Consider the following 17,727-nt stretch of genomic DNA (forward strand, 5'->3'; position numbering starts at 1 on the left):
AATGATGCTCTTACAAGACAGGTGGGCTGGGCATGACAAAGCACATGAGCACAGATTAGGAGTAGGTAACCATGTAAAAGAAGGCTTATACAGGGAACTCTGTTCAATGATACATGGCAGCCTTGGTGGGATGGGAGTTTGGGGGAGAATGGATACATATATATGTATGACTGAGTCTATTTGCTATCAGCCTGAAACTATCACATTGTCAATCAGCTATACTCCAATATAAAATAAAAAGTTAAAAATAAAAAAGAATTAGAGACTTACCTTTGGGACCAAATCATATGACAACTCACATTTATCAAGTGCCATCCTGACCCTTGGGGAGTGTGAATTAACTCAAACCTCACACAGCCCTCAAGGAAGGTGCTCATAACCTCAGGTACAGATGAAGTGCCTGAGCCTCAGAGAGGTTAAGGGTTGGGTCTATGATCCCACAACTAGGAGGAAACAGTGCTGGGATTCAGGCCCACTGTGAAGTGAGCCAGTGGGTGGCCTCCAGCCACAGCAGGGCTCTCAGACCTCATCATCAGCTGTTCTCTGCCATCCATCAGAGGGCTCCTCAGAGACTGAGCCATCTGACCCATGACAGTGGAGTCCCTGAGCTCCCTCCTTTACTTAGAAACCATATGGAAGAACCATGCCTCCCCCCTGCTTCTGTCTGCTTTTCTCTGAAGCCTTCACTTCTCAAGGAATTAGAATTTTAAGCTCCATTACAAGACCACATTCAGGAGCGAGCATTTGCCCATTGAGCTTTTGCTGTGTTCAAGTTCTGTGTCCAGCATTTCACACACCTTATCCTAACTACAGAGTAAATAATTACCTTAAGGTAGATACAATTTCATGTCATCCCACAACTGAGAAAGCACATGTGGATTTCTGGTCTACTATGTGGTCCTACAGAGTGCCTAGGTGAGTGGTGAGGTAAAGTTCGTAACTGCAGGTAAGGAGCGTCCATCAGGGAAGGTGATGGGCTTGCTAAGATTTCTGCTAGTGATTGGCACTGGCAGATAGTCTCATGGCCTCCTTGATGCACATGGTGGTGTAGGGCATCTGGTCCAGGTAGCCCCTGAAAGGAAGCCCATCTTAGGGCAGGCAGGACAGGACAAGCAGGGATTCTCTCTAGCTCAGGTGGGACAGGGCTCTTCCATCTCCTGGACGCTCACCAGGTGATGGAGGCACCATCCCCCAGGAGGCTCTGGATCTCTTCCCGACACCTCTGCTGATGCTCAGGGTGGGAGGCTAGAGCATAGAGGATCCAGGAGATGCCACTGGCTGTGGTGTCATGGCCCCCAAATATGAACGTGTCCACTTCAGCACGGAGGTCCTCGTCAGACAAGCTGCTTCCATCTGTGGAGGCAGGGCCAGAGTGCAGGGTCCGCCCTTCCTGTGTGCTTCTGCCCAAAGGCTCAGGCCTTTCCTGCCCACACTCACTCTGGCAAAGAGGAGGATGTCCAGGAAGTCCAAGTGCCTCCTGCTCCTCACCTTCTCCATCTCTCCCTCCTTCAGCAGGCAAGCCTTCCTCTCCTCGATCACTGCATCTGTCCCAGAACAGTGGTTCCCAGCCAGAGCTGTGGACTCTGGGGGCCCATATGCAGCCCCACCATAGCTCCATCTGCCCCTCAGGCCCAGTCTCGGTGCCAGGTGGATGAGGTGGGCGGGACTGGGTGAGCAAGTCCGGACTGAGAGCTCCAGCATCATCTACTCTAGGCAGCAATTCCCACAGTAACACAGCCCAAGGAGGCTCTGCCTGAATGCTGCTGGGAAGGGGGTCTCACTCAGTCATCACCAACCTGGTGACTCCTGTAACTCCCTGTTCAACACCTGACACCCCGACCTCTGGGTTCCCAGTCCCTGCAGCAGGTGCATGTGTGCCAGCTCCTGAAGAGGAAGCAGGAGTCTGGGCTCTGCCTGAAAGGTCAAGGTCAGGCCCTTTCACATGAGCCTAATGAAGGTGGGGGAGCAGCTCATGAGGAGGAGAAGCTGTGTGTTGATGGGTGAGCTGGCAGGCCTTGTGGTTCTAGCGGCCTTCAGGGGTCAGCCTATAGATGAGGTCGTTCTGGTAGAAAACATTCCTCACTTGGGAAAAAACATATTGTTGAGGTTCCTAATAGCCTGGATGTAGGTCTGGGAGTTCCTGAAGGGAGAGGGTACAGAAGAGACTGGAGTTGAGGGAACCTCTGACCTGGAGAGGGAGTGGATCTCTGGGTGGAGGATTCCTCAGTCAGTGGGGACAGGCAGCACTGAAGCATTGCCATTTCTGCCTTAGCCTCTGAAACCCTCAGTATTTACAAGTATCCTGAGGGCCCAGGCTTCTCCCTTTGTTGTGATCAGGGACTTGACAGTGGTCCATGTCTCTCTGCAGAATGTTACTTTTTGTGCTGATAAGCATCCCTGCTGCTCTTACTGCCTCTCAGGTAAGTCCTCCCCAGCTGGTGAGAACAGGACCCTGCTCTTGAAAGGCTGTCACTGACCTGTCATTCCTGACGCTGCCCTAATGGCTGAAGACACACTTCATGATGGTGTCCAGGGTCATCAAGGACATGTCTCCAAGGATCTCCAGATGTGAGTCTTGGCTGACGAGCTCCTCCCACTTGTCCTGTGGAGGGACGGTGACATGGACCTTGCTCTGCTCCCCCAGAAGCCCTGTGCTGCCAAGGCCAGGCTTTCTTTCTGTCTCTACACCATCAGATGAGATTTCCTCAGTTTCTAAGTGGTTATGTCTTAGCAGCTGGGGGCTGTAACACACAGGTGTGTGTGAAGTGATGCTTATTTTCTCAGAATCTTTACTATATAATTACTCATATTCTCTCATAATATTCTGAATTAGTTCTGAATTTTATAAGCAACTTATGATGATAAACAACTTTTTGAAGGCCAAAATGCATAGTTTCTCAGGAGACATAGGGGGAATATTTTGTGTTCTGATATTGGACCTGATCAGGTGATGTCCAAGACTGGTAAGCAAATTTCTCAAGGCAAGATAGAGCATAAGAGTATAGTACCTGTCCCCTCAAGAAAGGGACATCAGAGATGTCCTTTCCTTCCATTCATTAAGCATTAGCTGAGACCAGTTGGTGAGAAATCAAAATCCTAATTGGTGGTCATGCAACAGGACTCAGCTCTGTGAATGTGGACTTTGTCCCATTTTCTCCCATGAAGAGCTCAACTCCATGCAGAACTCCTGGGCCCATACCAGAGCCTACGTGAGTGGCATCCTGGGATGTCTACCCTACCCCTGAAGCTGTCATTGCCCAGGCCAGCCAGGGGCAGCTTGGGCTGCTTTCAAGGGGCATGACCCCTGCTCTATTCCACTGTGTTGAAGATGTGGAGATGGGAGAAGAGTAGACCCTGAATACACCAAGGCTCTGTTTTCTCTTGTTGAGGAGCAAATGGTGTATCCAAGCTGATGCCTGCATGCTCCTCTGTCCAACCCAGGTTTGGAGAGGGCTGTCTCATATTAAGTTCTGAATATATCATTCTGGGAGGCTGTGTCTGATTGATGTGTGACAGACACAAGTATCTGAGAGTGGACTTTGCCAGCTGTGCTGGATGTGAGCAGGTACAGGTGACCAGGGATGAACTCACCAGCATCCCTTGGACAGAGTCAGCCATAAGACCCAGGTAGGGCTTCAGGATGTCATAGTGGAAGGCTGGGGTCAGCATCTGCCGGTGCTGGAACCATGTCTGCTCCTCCAACAGCAGCAAAACTGTCCATGAACCACATATGGGTGTGTATGGGGGTCGGGGAGCCTGGATCAGAGGGGCAACTGGGTACAACTTGGGAACCAAGGGTGTCAGGAGAAGGCACATCATGGACGAAGGTAGAAAAGGCCATATTTTCTACTTGTATATATATATATATATATATAATATATATATATAGTATATTTCAGGAATGTGAATTTCCAATATGTCTGTCCATAGGATTTGATTATGACAGTAGTGAGATAGAGGTCAATAAAGGTAGGGGGGCAGGCCATAAAGGACTTATCTAGAAGTCACGCTGCAAACATTGGAAAGGACTGAGAAGCGATGTGGAAGAGACTGAACTTCAGGAGGGCTCTCCGCACCATTATGAAGGATGAGGGTTTTATTGGAAGAAAAGAAATGAGGCTTGATTCAGAGATGAGAATTATGACAGGGTGCTTGGCACCTGTTGTTCTCTGTGAGTCAGAAAGTCAACTCTTGGTAAACCTAACTGGGAATGTAACAGAGTACTAGTTTAGATGTACTTACCAATCCAGGGGGCCAAGAATCTGTAGATATCTTCAGACTTAGGATCTGAAAGGTAAGGAAAGCATAACAGGAGAGTTATGGACCAAGCAAGGCAAGCAGCCCCCAGAGTAACTGTGTTCCAGACCATTGGTTGCCTTCTCTTCCTGATGCTTGTCAGATGGCAGGCTGTCTCAAGCCACCTTCCACTTGCCTCCCATCCCTGACTCTCTATATCCTGATCATCACTGTTGGTCTAGGAAGGCAGACTCAGTGTTCCAGCAGCAGAACACCCGCCAGACTAACACAGTGAATGGGCAAGAAATATAGGCTCTGTTTAGTGCCACGAGGTAAGACAGAAACCTGTGATTTTCCTGCAAAAATGATGGTATAGCTATGCTATGACCCAGGATAGGCAAATGTAAGTCAGAGTAGATTAAAAAAAAATTGTCTTTTAGATCTGGGGCTATTTACATAAACATTATCTAAATAGGGTTAAAGAAGAAATAAGGAAAATACACAGCCTCAACCAGCTGTTTCAAGTGTAGGGTAAGTGAACAATGTTGTTCTTGTACTGGAATATGGGCTGGATGTTTGGATGGTAGTGAGTTCAGGTATTGATGATTGAACTGCCAGTCTCTTCTGGAATTTCAGACCCAGGAGGATGTACACAGATAGAAAAGAGACTCCAGCTGGGATCATGTTTTGTACTCACCAGATCTCCTCAGGACCACCTTCATGTAGTCAGGGTCATAGACAACAAGGTGAACATTGTCCCCCCACATCCAGCAAGGATAGGCATAGGGGAATTCCTCTACCCTTTTCAGTAGCTCTTCCAGCTCCTTTTCCTTTGAGTTCTGTAACAGAGAGCAAGATCAATCAGTAAAGTGTCCCATTTAGAATCAGTGATGGGAGTGATGCTGGTGACAGGAGAGCAACATGGAGATAGTTCTGGATCTATCAGCAGCTATTTAGGACTTTGGAATTGCTTCTGAGAAGCTGGGATCTGATCACAATTCCTTCTCTCTTGCAGAGACTTGGTCTAAGGCCCGATCCTGGCTTCCAGATGGATCCTTTATAGGCCCTCACCCAGAACTGCCTTTAGAATCTTACACATAGTAGATGCTTGATAAATGTTTAATAATGGACTCCATGGTGTACCAATGTTTTTCACAGACTTATATTGGAATTACTGGTTAAACTGTGCTGGAGAAGACTGTTGAGGTTCCCTTGGACAGCAAGGAGATCAAACCAGTCAATCCTAAAGGAAATCAACCTTGAATATTCATTGGAAGGACTGATGCTGAAGATGAAGCTCTAATATTTTGGCCACTTGATGTGAAGAATTGATCCATTGGAAAAGACCCTGATCCCAGGAAAGATTGAGGGCAGGAGGAGAAGAGGGCAACAGAGGATAAGATGGTTGGGTGGCATCACTGAGTCAATGGACATGAGTCTCAGCAAACTCCGGGAGATAGTGAAGGACAGGGAAGCCTGGCATACTGCAGTCTATGGGATCACAAAAAGTTGGACATGACTAAGTGACTGAATAACAACAATAAATTAAGTTTAAGTGAGGTCATTCAGTTCAGTTCAGTTCAGTTCAGTCGCTCAGTCGTGTCCGACTCTTTTCGACCCCATGAATTGCAGCACATCAGGCCTCCCTGTCCATCAACAACTCCCGGAGTTCACTCAGACTCACATCCATTGAGTCAGTGATGCCATCCAGCCATCTCATCCTCTGTCGTCCCCTTCTCCTCCTGCCCCCAATCCCTCCCAGCATCAGAGTCTTTTCCAATGAGTCAACTCTTCACATGAGGTGGCCAAAGTACTGGAGTTTCAGCTTCAGCATCATTCCCTCCAAAGAAATCCCAGGGCTGATCTCCTTCAGAATGGACTGGTTGGATCTGCTTACAGTCCAAGGGACTCTCAAGAGTCTTCTCCAACACCACAGTTCAAAAGCATCAATTCTTCGGCGCTCAGCTTTCTTCACAGTCCAACTCTCACATCCATACATGACCACAGGAAAAACCATAGCCTTGACTAGACAGACCTTTGTCGGCAAAGCAATGTCTCTGCTTTTCAATATGCTATCTAGGTTGGTCATAACTTTTCTTCCAAGTAGTAAGCATCTTTTAATTTCATGGCTGCAATCACCATCTGCAGTGATTTTGGAGCCCAAAAAAATAAAGTCTGACACTGTTTCCCCATCTATTTCCCATGAAGTGATGGGACCAGATGCCATGATCTTCATTTTCTGAATGTTGAGCTTTAAGCCCACTTTTTCACTCTCCACTTTAACTTTCATCAAGAGGCTTTTGAGTTCCTCTTCACTTTCTGCCATAAGGGTGGTGTCATCTGCATATCTGAGGTTATTGATATTTCTCCCGACAATCTTGATTCCAGCTTTGCTTCTTCCAGCCCAGTGTTTCTCATGATGTACTCTGCATAGAAGTTAAATAAGCAGGGTGACAATATACAGCCTTGACATACTCCTTTTCCTATTTGGAACCAGTCTGTTGTTCCATGTCCAGTTCTAACTGTTGCTTCCTGACCTGCATATAGGTTTCTCAAGAGGCAGGTCAGGTATACCCAAATCCAGTTATAACAGGGAAAATGCAGACACAGAGACAGACATTCATAGAAAGAAGATGAAGTAAAGAGACATATGGAAAAGATATGATTTACTATCTTTACCAGGAGAGAGTCCTGAAACAGGTGCTTCCTGCACACCTGCTGAAGAAATAAGCCAACCTGATTTTCAGCTCCTGTCTCTAAAACTGTGAGATGCTAAATTGTTTTGTTTCAGCCATCCAGTTAGTGGTACTTTGTGGCTGGCCTTATACACTATTGGGTCTTCCCAGGTGGCACTAGTGGTAAAGAATCTACCAGTGAATGCAAGAGATGCTAGGGATGTGGGTTCCATCCCTGGGTTGGGAAGATCCCCTGGAGAAGGAAATGCCAACCTACTTCAGAATTCTTGCCTGGAGAATTCCATGGACAGAGGAGCCTGGTGGGCTACAGTCCAAAGAGTCAGACACGACTAACCAACTGAGGACTTACACATTATTACAAGTATGCGTGTATGTGTGCTAAGTTGCTTCAGTCATGCCCGACTCTTTGTGACTTTATGGACTGGAGTCTGCCGGCTTCTCTGTCAACAGGATTCTCCAGGCAAGAATACTGAAGTGGGCTGTCATGCCCTCCTCCAGGGGATCTTCCTGACCCAGGAATTGAACCCACATGTCTTCCATCTATTGCATTGGCAGGCAGGTTCTTTACCACTAGCACCACCTATAAAGCCCTATTACAAGTATAGGATTGGCTGAAAAGTTCGTTCGAGTTTTCCATAAGATGGTAGAAAAAACCCCACAGGAACTTTTTGGCCAACCCAATAGGTAATATTCAAGGCAAACCTGTATAAGGGAGAGATTATTACTTGATTCTGTCTCACTGAAGAATGAGGAAACCCATGTAAAGGATATATACCCATGTGAAGGATATATACCCAGGTGAGCTCCATTTAAACAGAAACCTGTTGACTCCAAGATGTCCCTCTCCAGGGTTCCCAAGGCTCCTTAGGTGCCTATATTGTCACATTTCAACTCAATGTCCTCCCATCCAAGTACTAATCAGGCCTGACTCTGCTTAGCTTCTGAGGTCAGATGAGATCAGTCATGTTCAGGGTGGTACAGCCATAGACTCAATTCAATGAGTAACATGTTGACAAACTTCCCTTTAATCTCTCTCATCCCTGTGTTTTCAGAGCCAGCATAGAGCATGTTCATAGGGATTATGCCTCACTTTTCAAAGTTTCAATGGACAATAACTTCATGAAGAAGGAATGAGTACATGTAGGAGTGATGAGTGAGTTTAATACAAAATTCTGGTTGCAAGTGTCAGATAGAATCAGAACAAATGTAAAAAAGAGGGAATCAATATCTGTTAGACCAGCAGAAGTTGAGAGATGATTCAACACCCTGAGGAATATTAGTTAAACCATCTGCTACTGAAACTATGTATCATCAAGTGACCATTAGTATGACGAGAAAGTCACCAGAGGAAATTTCAGTTGTTCCTTACATCAAATCCTAGCTCAGAAAGGTGACAACTGCATCAAACAAAACCTAACAATGTCCCTGAATCAAGAAATAAGTGGGAAGTCTTTAGTACAACAACTTACATGAACAAACTGAGTTTTGGTTATCTCTCTGGTATTCTTTTCTGAAAAATCTCATGGACAGAGGAGCCTGGAAATCTACAGTCCATGGGGTTGCAAAAGAGTTGGACACACTGAGAGACTGAATTTTTGCATGAGCCAAGAGGAGTTACTCCACGTCCAAGGTCAGGGGCAGCGGCCGAGAGTACCAGACTGCGAAAGCACAGGAACGGCCTAGGAGAGCTACCCTGTGTCCGAGGTCAGAGGGGGAGGCCGAGAGGAGTTACCCCGCATCCGAGGTCGGGGCAGCAGCCAAGAGGAGCTACCCCACGCCCCTAAGCCTGAGGCCAGGGGCGGCGGCCGGGAGGAGCAACCCCACGTCTGAGGCCAGGGGCGGTGGCCGAGAGGACCAACCCCACATCCAAGGAGCCCTGGCTGCTCGGGCGCAGAAGGGCCTAGAGGAGCTATCCCACATTGAAGATCAGGAAGGGCAGCGGTGAGGAGATACCCCTCGTCCAAGGTAAGGAGCAATGGCTGCGCTTTGCTGGAGCAGCTGTGAAGAGATACCCCACGCCCAAGGTAAGAGAAACCCAAGTAAGACGGTAGGTGTTGCAAGAGGGCATCAGAGGGCAGACACACTGAAACCATACTCACAGAAAACTAGTCAATCTAATCACACGAGGACCACAGCCTTGTCTAACTCAATGAAACTAAGCCATGCCCGTGGGGCAACCCAAGATGGGCGGGTCATGGTGGAGAGATCTGACAGAATGTGGTCCACTGGAGAAGGGAATGGCAAACCACTTCAGTATTCTTGCCTTGGAACCCCATGAACAGTATGAAAAGGCAAAATGATAGGATACTGAAAGAGAAACTCCCAAGGTCAGTAGATGCCCAATATGCTACTGGAGATCAGTGGAGAAATAACTCCAGAAAGAATGAAGGGATGGAGTCAAAGCAAAAAGAATACCCAGCTGTGGATGTGACTAGTGATAGAAGCAAGGTCCGAGGTTGTAAAGAGCAATATTGCATAGGAACCTAGAATGTTAGGTCCATGAATCAAGGCAAACTAGAAGTGGTCAAACAGGAGATGGCAAGAGTGAACGTTGACATTCTAGGAATCAGAGAACTGAAATGGACTGGAATGGGTGAATTTAACTCAGATGACCATTATATCTACTACTGCGGACAGGAATCCCTCAGAAGAAATGGAGTAGCCATTATGATCAACAAAAGAGTCTGAAATGCAGTACTTGGATGCAATCTCAAAAACGACAGAATGATCTCTGTTCGTTTCCGAGGCAAACCATTCAATATCACAGTAATCCAAGTCTATGCCCCAACCAGTAATGCTGAAGAAGCTGAAGTTGAACGGTTCTATGAAGACCTACAAGACCTTTTAGAACTAACACCCAAAAAAGATGTCCTTTTCATTATAGGGGACTGGAAGGCAAAAGTAGGAAGTCAAGAAACACCTGGAATAACAGGCAAATTTGGCCTTGGAATACGGAATGAAGCAGGGCAAAGACTAATAGAGTTTTGCCAAGAGAATGCACTGGTCATAACAAACACCCTCTTCCAACAACACAAGAGAAGACTCTATACATGGACATCACCAGATGGTCAACATCGAAATCAGATTGATTATATTCTTTGCAGCCAAAGATGGAGAAGCTCTATACAGTCAGCAAAAACAAGACCGGGAGCTGATTGTGGCTCAGACCATGAACTCCTTATTGCCAAATTCAGACTGAAATTGAAGAAAGTAGGGAAAACCACTAGACCATTCAGATATGACCTAAATCAAATCCCTTATGATTATACAGTGGAAGTGAGAAATAGATTTAAGGGCCTAGATCTGATAGATAGAGTGCCTGATGAGCTATGGAATGAGGTTCGTGACATTATACAGGAGACAGGGATCAAGACCATCCCCATGGAAAAGAAATGCAAAAAAGCAAAATGGCTGTCTGGGGAGGCCTTACAAATAGCTGTGAAAAGAAGAGAAGCAAAAAGCAAAGGAGAAAAGGAAAGATATAAACATCTGAATGCAGAGTTCCAAAGAATAGTGAGAAGAGATAAGAAAGCCTTCTTCAGCGATCAATGCAAAAAAATAGAGGAAAACAACAGAATGGGAAAGACTAGAGATCTCTTCAAGAAAATCAGAGATACCAAAGGAACATTTCTTGCAAAGATGAGCTCAATAAAGGACAGAAATGGTATGGACCTAACAGAAGCAGAAGATGTTAAGAAGAGATGGCAAGAATACACAGAAGAACTGTACAAAAAAGATCTTCACGACCCAGATAATCACGATGGTGTGATCACTGACCTAGAGCCAGACATCCTGGAATGTGAAGTCAAGTGGGCCTTAGAAAGCATCACTATGAACAAAGCTAGTGGAAGTGATGGAAGTCCAGTTGAGCTATTTCAAGTCCTGGAAGATGATGCTGTGAAAGTGCTGCACTCAATATGCCAGCAAATTTGGAAAACTCAGCAGTGGCCACAGGACTGGGAAAGGTCAGGTTTCATTCCAATCCCAAAGAAAGGATAACAAATGCCAAAAAGCAAAGATTAAAAATCTAGAGTACAGGTTGGATTTTCAAAAATACAATATTAAAGAAAAGAAGAAGAAAAGAAAAAACAGTCACAAAAATTATTAAAAAAAATATATATATATATATGAAGTTTGCTTTAAAAAATAGGGTCTTTTTTTTGCAAAGTAATAGTAGGTGACAAAAATGAAAATTAAAGGAATAATAGAGGACTTCAAATTTTTTTTACTTAAAAAAAAAAGAATGATTGTAAAAATATATCTAGGACTTTCTCTGGTGTTGTTGTGGGCAGTGTGGGGTCAGTTCATTTTTGGTTAGTTCCTTGGTCCAGCTTATATTTCTCAAGATCTAAAAGCCCCTTCCTATGTAGTCAGTACTAACTACAGGGTTTTAATCTATTACATCTGTCACTTCCAAAGCGGTTCCCTCGGTTTTAGCTTCTTCTGTTTGCTGGTCTCTTCACTGTTTGATTTCCGCCCTGACACAAGAGAGTGGTGGTGGACACATTTTAGGCTCACTTGTTCAGTCACGCTATGGGGAGGGAGGGACGCTGCAAACAACACTGGCGTGTGCTCACAGTGCCTCAGCCACACTGGGCCTGCCCCGCTGACAGCGCGTGTACCCTCCCTGCCCACACTGCTCAGGCTCTAGGTTGCTCTGCCAGGAACCATCGGAGGCTGTCCCTGGGCAGCCTGCACCTCCCAGGTCTAAGCTGCTCAGGTTCAGGCGCTCGGGTAGTCCTCAGAGGTGCAGACTCAGTCGGGCCTGCATTTTGTGCCCTTCCCAGGTCCGAGCAGCTCCGGTGATGAGGTGTTTGGCGAGCGCCACTGCGACTTATCGTCTCCCCTGTCCCTGCTGCTCGGTTTTCTGGGTGTACAACCGGCGCACCTTCGCAGGCGGATGTCCAGAACCCCAAGAAGTCTTAGTTAGCAAAGAAGCCTGCTTGCAGTTTGGTAGATGTCTTTCTTTTTTTTTTTTCTTTTTTTCTTTTATTTATTTTTTTTTAATTTCAGGTATACACGTGCTCTTTCTGGGGCTGCGATTGCCCCCTTCCAGCTTTGACTGCCTGTCACCGAAGGGGGATGGTCTGCAGCCGGCTAGTTCTATTCAGTCCTTTGTTCTGTGTGCGGGCCTGGTGGTGTCTTAGGTTAGGGCTTTGCGAGTGGTAGCTATCCCGCAGTCTGGTTTGCTAGCCCAAGTTAGTTCCTCAGATTGCCCTCGGGGCATTCAGGCTGGGTCCTTACTCTAAGCAATGCAGCCCGCGCCTCCCTGCCCAGCCCCCGATTGCTAGTGGCGGGTGCAGGCGTCTGCGCTGCTTCTCCGCTGGGGGAGTTACCGTTGGGCTCTAATCTGTGGGTTTTAATTATTTATTTATTTTTCCTCCCTGTTATGCCCTCTGTGCTTCCAAGGCTCGCCACAGACTCGGCAGTGAGGGTGTTTCCTGATGTTTGGAAACTTCTCTCTTTTTAAGACTCCCTTCCTGGGACGGAGCTCCGTCCCTACCTCTTTTGTCTCTTTTTTTGTCTTTTATATTTTTTCCTACCTCCTTTCGAAGACAATGGGCTGCTTTTCTGGGTGCCTGATGTCCTCTGCCGGCATTCAGTTGTTTTGTGGAATTTACTCAGCGTTTAAATGTTCTTTTGATGACTTTGTGGGGGAGAGAGTGGTCTCCCCATCCTATTCCTCCACCATCTTAGGACTGCCTCCTGCAGCAGTGATTTCTACCATTCTGTCCTCCAGGTCATTTATCTGTTCTTCTGCCTCAGTTTTTATGCTATTTATTCCTTCTAATATATTATTCATCTCTGTTTCTTTGTTCTTCTAAGTCTTTGGTAAACATTTATTACATCTTTTCAACCTTTGCCTCTGTTCTTTTTCCAAGATCCTGGATCATCTTCACTATCACTATTCTGAATTCTTTTTCTGGAAGGTTATCTATCTCCACTTCACTTAGGTGTTTTACTGGGGTTTTATCTTGTCCCTTCATCTGGGATATAGCTTTCTGATTTTTCATGCTGATTAACTTTCTGAAATGGCATTTTTGTTTTAGTCGCTGTGGGACTGTGGTTCTTCTTGCTTCTTCTGTCTGCCCTTTGATGGAGGAGGCTAACAGGCTTCTGTAAGCTTCCTGATGGGAGGGACTGATGGTGGGAAAAACTGTGTCTTGCTCTGGTGGGCAGGTCCTTGCTCAGTTCAGTTCAGTTGCGCTGTCATGTCCAACTCTGTGACTCCATGGACTGCAGCACACTAGGCTTTCCCATCCATCACCAACTCCCAGAGCTTGCTCAAACTCATGTCCATCGAGTTGGTGATACCATCCAACCATCTCTGTCATCCCTTTCTCTTCCTGCAAAGGAGATCTTTCCCAGCATCAGGGTCCTTTCCAATGAGACAGATCTTCACATCAGGTGGCCAAAGTATTGGAGTTTCAGCTTCAGTATCAGTCCTTCCAATGAATATTCAGGACTGATTTCCTTTAGGATTGACTGGTTGGATCGTCTTGCAGTCCAAAGGACTCTCAAGAATCTTCTCCAACACTACAGTTCAAAAGCATCAATTCTTCAGTGCTCAGCTTTCTTTATGGTCCAACTCTCACATCCATACACGACTACTGGAAAAACCACAGCTTTGACTAGGTGAACCTTCATCAGCAAAGTAATGTGTCTGCTTTTTAATATGCTATCTCAGTTCAGTTCAGTTCAGTCGCTCAGTCGTGTCCTACTCTTTGCGACCCCATGAATCGCAGCACACCAGGCCTCCTTGTCCATCACCAACTCCTGGAGTTCACTCAAACTCACGTCCATCGAGTCAGTGATGCCATCCAGCCATCTCATCCTCTGTCGTCCCCTTTTCCTCCTGCCCCCAATCCCTCTCAGCATCAGTCTTTTCCAATGAGTCAACTCTTCACATGAGGTGGCCAAAGTACTGGAGTTTCAGCTTTAGCATCATTCCTTCCAAAGAACACCCAGGGCTGATCTTCAGAATGGACTGGTTGGATCTCCTTGCAGTCCAAGGGACTCTCAAGAGTCTTCTCCAACACCACAGTTCAAAAACATCAATTCTTCTGCACTCAGCTTTCTTCACAGTCCAACTCTCACATCCATACATGACCACTGGAAAAACCATAGCCTTAACTAGATGGACCTTTGTGGCAAAGTAATGTCTCTGCTTTTCAGTATGCTATCTAAGTTGGTCATAACTTTCCTTCCAAGGAGTAAGCGTCTTTTAATTTCATAGCTGCAGTCACCATCTGCAGTGATTTTGGAGCCCCCCAAAATATGCTGTCTAGGTAAAGCTTTAATCCAATTATATGCTGATGGATGGGGTTGTATGCCCCCCTGCCCCGGGAGTTTTTTGGCCTGAAGCAACACAGCCTTCAGGTCTACAGGCTCTATGGTTGGGTTAATGGTAAGCTCCAAGGAGGTTTACACCAAGGGGGATCTTCCCAGTCTGCAGCTGCCAATGTCCCTATCCCTGTGGTGAGCCCCTGCTGACACATCTCCACAGGAGATCCTCCCACACTAGCAGGTAGTTTTGATTTGATCTCCTGTGGGTACACTGCTCCTTTTGTCTGAGTCTTGGTGCATGAAAAGTTTTGTTTGTGCTCTCTAAGACTGGAGTCTCTGTTTGCCCCAGTTGTTTGGAAGTCTTACAATCAAATCCCGCTGGTTTTCAAGGTCAGATTCCCTGGGGATTCCCAGTCCCTTTGTCAGATCCCCAGGCTGGGAAGCCTGATGTGGAGTTCAGAACCTTCACAACAGTAGGAGAACTTCTTTGGTGTCATTGTTCTCCATTTCATGGGTCACCCACTCAGTGGTTATATGCAGAGTACATCATGAGAAACCCTGGGCTGGAAGACGCACAAGCTGGAATCAAGATTGCTGGGAGAAATATCAAGAACCTCAGATATGCAGATGACACCACCCTTATGGCAGAAAGTGAAGAGGAACTAAAAAGCCTCTTGATGAAAGTGAAAGAGGAGAGTGAAAAAGTTGGCTTAAAGCTCAACATTCAGAAAACAAAGATCACGGCATCTGGTCCCATCACTTCATGGGAAATAATTGGGAAACAGTGGAAACAGTGTCAGACTTTAATTTTTGGGGCTCCAAAATCACTGCAGATGGTGATTGCAGCCATGAAATTAAAAGACGGTTACTCCTTGGAAAGAAAGTTATGACCAACCTAGATGCTAAAGCTGAAACTCCAGTACTTTGGCCACCTCATGTGAAGAGTTGACTCATTGGAAAAGACTCTGATGCTGGGAGGGATTAGGGGCAGGAGGAGAAGGGGACGACAGAGGATGAGATGGCTGGATGGCATCACTGACTCAATGGACATGAGTCTGAGTGAACTCCGGGAGTTGGTGATGGACAGGGAGGCCTAGCGTGCTGTGATTCATGGGGTCACAAAGAGTCAGACATGACTGAGTGACTAATCTGATCTGAGATAGCATATTCAAAAGCAGAGATATTACTTTGCCAACAAAGGTCCATCTAGTCAAGGCTATGGTTTTTCCAGTGGTCATGTATAGATATGAGAGTTGGATTGTGAGGAAAGCTGAATGCTGAAGAATTGATGCTTTTGAACTGTGGTATTGGAGAAGACTCTTGAGAGTCCCTTGGACTGCAAGGAGATCCAACCAGTCTATTCTAAAGGAGATCAGCCCTGGGTGTTCTTTGGAAGGAATGATGCTAAAGCTGAAACTCCAGTACTTTGACCACCTCATGTGAAGAGTTGACTCATTGGAAAAGACTCTGATGCTGGGAGGGATTGGGCAAAGGAGGAGAAGGGGACAACAGAGGATGAGATGGCTGGATGGCATCACCAACTCGATGGACATGAGTTTGAGTGAACTCCGGGAGTTGGTGATGGACAGGGAGGCCTGGCGTGCTGCAGTTCATGGGATCGCAAAGAGTCAGACATGACTGAGCGACTGAATTGAACTGAACTGAACTGAACCCAGTAGTTATGGGATTTTATTTTATTGTGATTGTGCCCCTCGCTGCAGTTTCTTCTTTGTCTTTGGACATAGGGTATCTTTTTTGGTAGGTTCCCGCATCCTCCTTTCGATGATTGTTCAACAACCAGTTGTGATTTTGGTGCTTTCGCAGGAGGAGATGACCACGTGTCCACTCTGCCATATTGAACCAGAAAAAAGAAGCTATCACTTTAAGTTCTCTCTTATCTGTGAAGCCATTTCAACCTGTGGGAGCCAGAACAATTTGTGTTGGCCCCTTAATGATGAAAAGCAACAAATCAGCAACTGAAATACTCAACTCCAGCCTTGGGAGGACAATGCCTTATTTCCTAACTAGCTCTAGCAAGTTGCCCTGGAAACACATGCCACTGTCCCCACAGCTGCCTGTCCTGGAGATAGTAGTCTCTAATGCAAGAAAGCTGAAACTGACTGAAATTTACCAGCCCCTTCATCAAGCTTTCCCTTAGATGCTTCAATTATTCTACCAGACTCAGAGTTCCAAAACAGTTTCTTAAGACAGCTCCTGCTAGTTGAAGTGTTTCAGTGTAGATATGAATTCCTGAGGTTTCCTACATTGCCATCTTTCCTATGTCATTCTGGAATAGGGCCTTCTAATATTCAAATATTTGCCTGCTTTTCCTTTCCAAAGCAAAGCATGGAACTTTCAAGTTTGTCTTCAACTGAGAACGTTATCACCAGTTTCTGCCTGGAATGAGAGTCAGAGGCAAATTCTAAGTTAGTGAGATTTTCTTTCCTCATTACCTAATATAGTGCTGGCACATAGTAGAGCAGGAAATTTTAAAAAATCTACTCCTCTTTTACCTAGTCCTTAAGCTTTCTGAAGGCATAGTTGCGTCTACTCCTCAATTTATCAGGTATTATTAACCTGATTTTACAGATAAGAAAACTCAAGCCAAGAGATATCAATTGACTTTCTCAAGGTTGCAAAGCAAGTTTGTGTAGGAGTCAGGACCCACATTTGATAAAACCCTGGGACAGAGTGGAGAACAGAGGAGCCTTGAGGGCTGTAGAGCATGGGGTTGACACCCTAAGAGTGGGACACAACTTAGCGACTAAACAACAACAACAGGACCCACACCTCAGATTTCTAACTCCAGTTTTGCTACTACCTGCATATCATTTCTTTTGCACAATACTATATTCTCAGCATTGTACTAAACTAGGTTCCTTAATACTTATATTATCCTGTAAGGTGGTTTTGGGGAAGTTCTCCATGGAACAACACCTGTGAGGAAGCAAGGGCAGCAGGGATTGTCAGGGAGAGAATATGAACTGTGATGCACTTGAAATAGTTGTCTCAGGCAATCTCATGGTAAGCACTGAGTCTAGGGTGTCCTTTAGAGTTGTTCTGAAAGGAGGTGAGGGGAATAACCATTGTACTTTCATACCATCCAGTCATTGGTTGCAGACTACCCCTAAAGGAGGAAGCTTGCCTTGAGCAAGCAGAATCATGTGGCCCAGGAAATGCCCAGAGAGGAACACAGGTGTGAGCCATCAGTAGCTAATGCTTCTAGCAGCTGGGGTAATATGTACCTCATTCCTAAAAGGGGAACTCTATAGAGTGCCATAATCTGCTTTATAATCTACTGTTCACTTACTGGATCCACTTGCTTCATGTAGTGACTTCCTCGGGAAACTTAGAAGGCTAATGATATGACCATTTGCAGCCTCAAAGTCACAAATGATATTCACCATCTTCCTCCTCTACTCCTAAATTTTCCTCTCTTCAGCTGGTATCTCTCCTGGTCTAGATGGGGTGATCCAGCTCCTTATCCCTGAGGGACTGAGCCCTTGAT

The 17,727-nt window shown here is 45.9% G+C and overlaps 1 protein-coding gene across 1 annotated transcript in view; it reads right to left on the reverse strand.

Moving 5' to 3' along the window:
- Window positions 1–993: 993 nt before the first annotated feature.
- The window catches only part of LOC147375280 (cytochrome P450 4A6-like), a 29,450-nt gene continuing 12,716 nt past the window's right edge, over window positions 994–17,727 (reverse strand). Inside the window, exons 2-9 of the mRNA XM_086394042.1 lie at window positions 4,934–5,075; window positions 4,243–4,287; window positions 3,592–3,713; window positions 2,517–2,602; window positions 2,084–2,140; window positions 1,434–1,666; window positions 1,170–1,353; window positions 994–1,072 (exon numbers count right to left, since the gene is read on the reverse strand). Of these exons, the coding sequence (XP_086250168.1) occupies window positions 994–1,072; window positions 1,170–1,353; window positions 1,434–1,666; window positions 2,084–2,140; window positions 2,517–2,602; window positions 3,592–3,713; window positions 4,243–4,287; window positions 4,934–5,075 (948 nt within the window). The remainder of the gene's footprint in view (window positions 1,073–1,169; window positions 1,354–1,433; window positions 1,667–2,083; window positions 2,141–2,516; window positions 2,603–3,591; window positions 3,714–4,242; window positions 4,288–4,933; window positions 5,076–17,727) is intronic.

Source organism: Bos grunniens, chromosome 3, assembly GCF_055505025.1.
Source record: "Bos grunniens cultivar Pamir isolate PY7600 chromosome 3, Bosgru_T2T1.0, whole genome shotgun sequence".
Taxonomy (NCBI): Eukaryota; Metazoa; Chordata; class Mammalia; order Artiodactyla; family Bovidae; genus Bos; species Bos grunniens.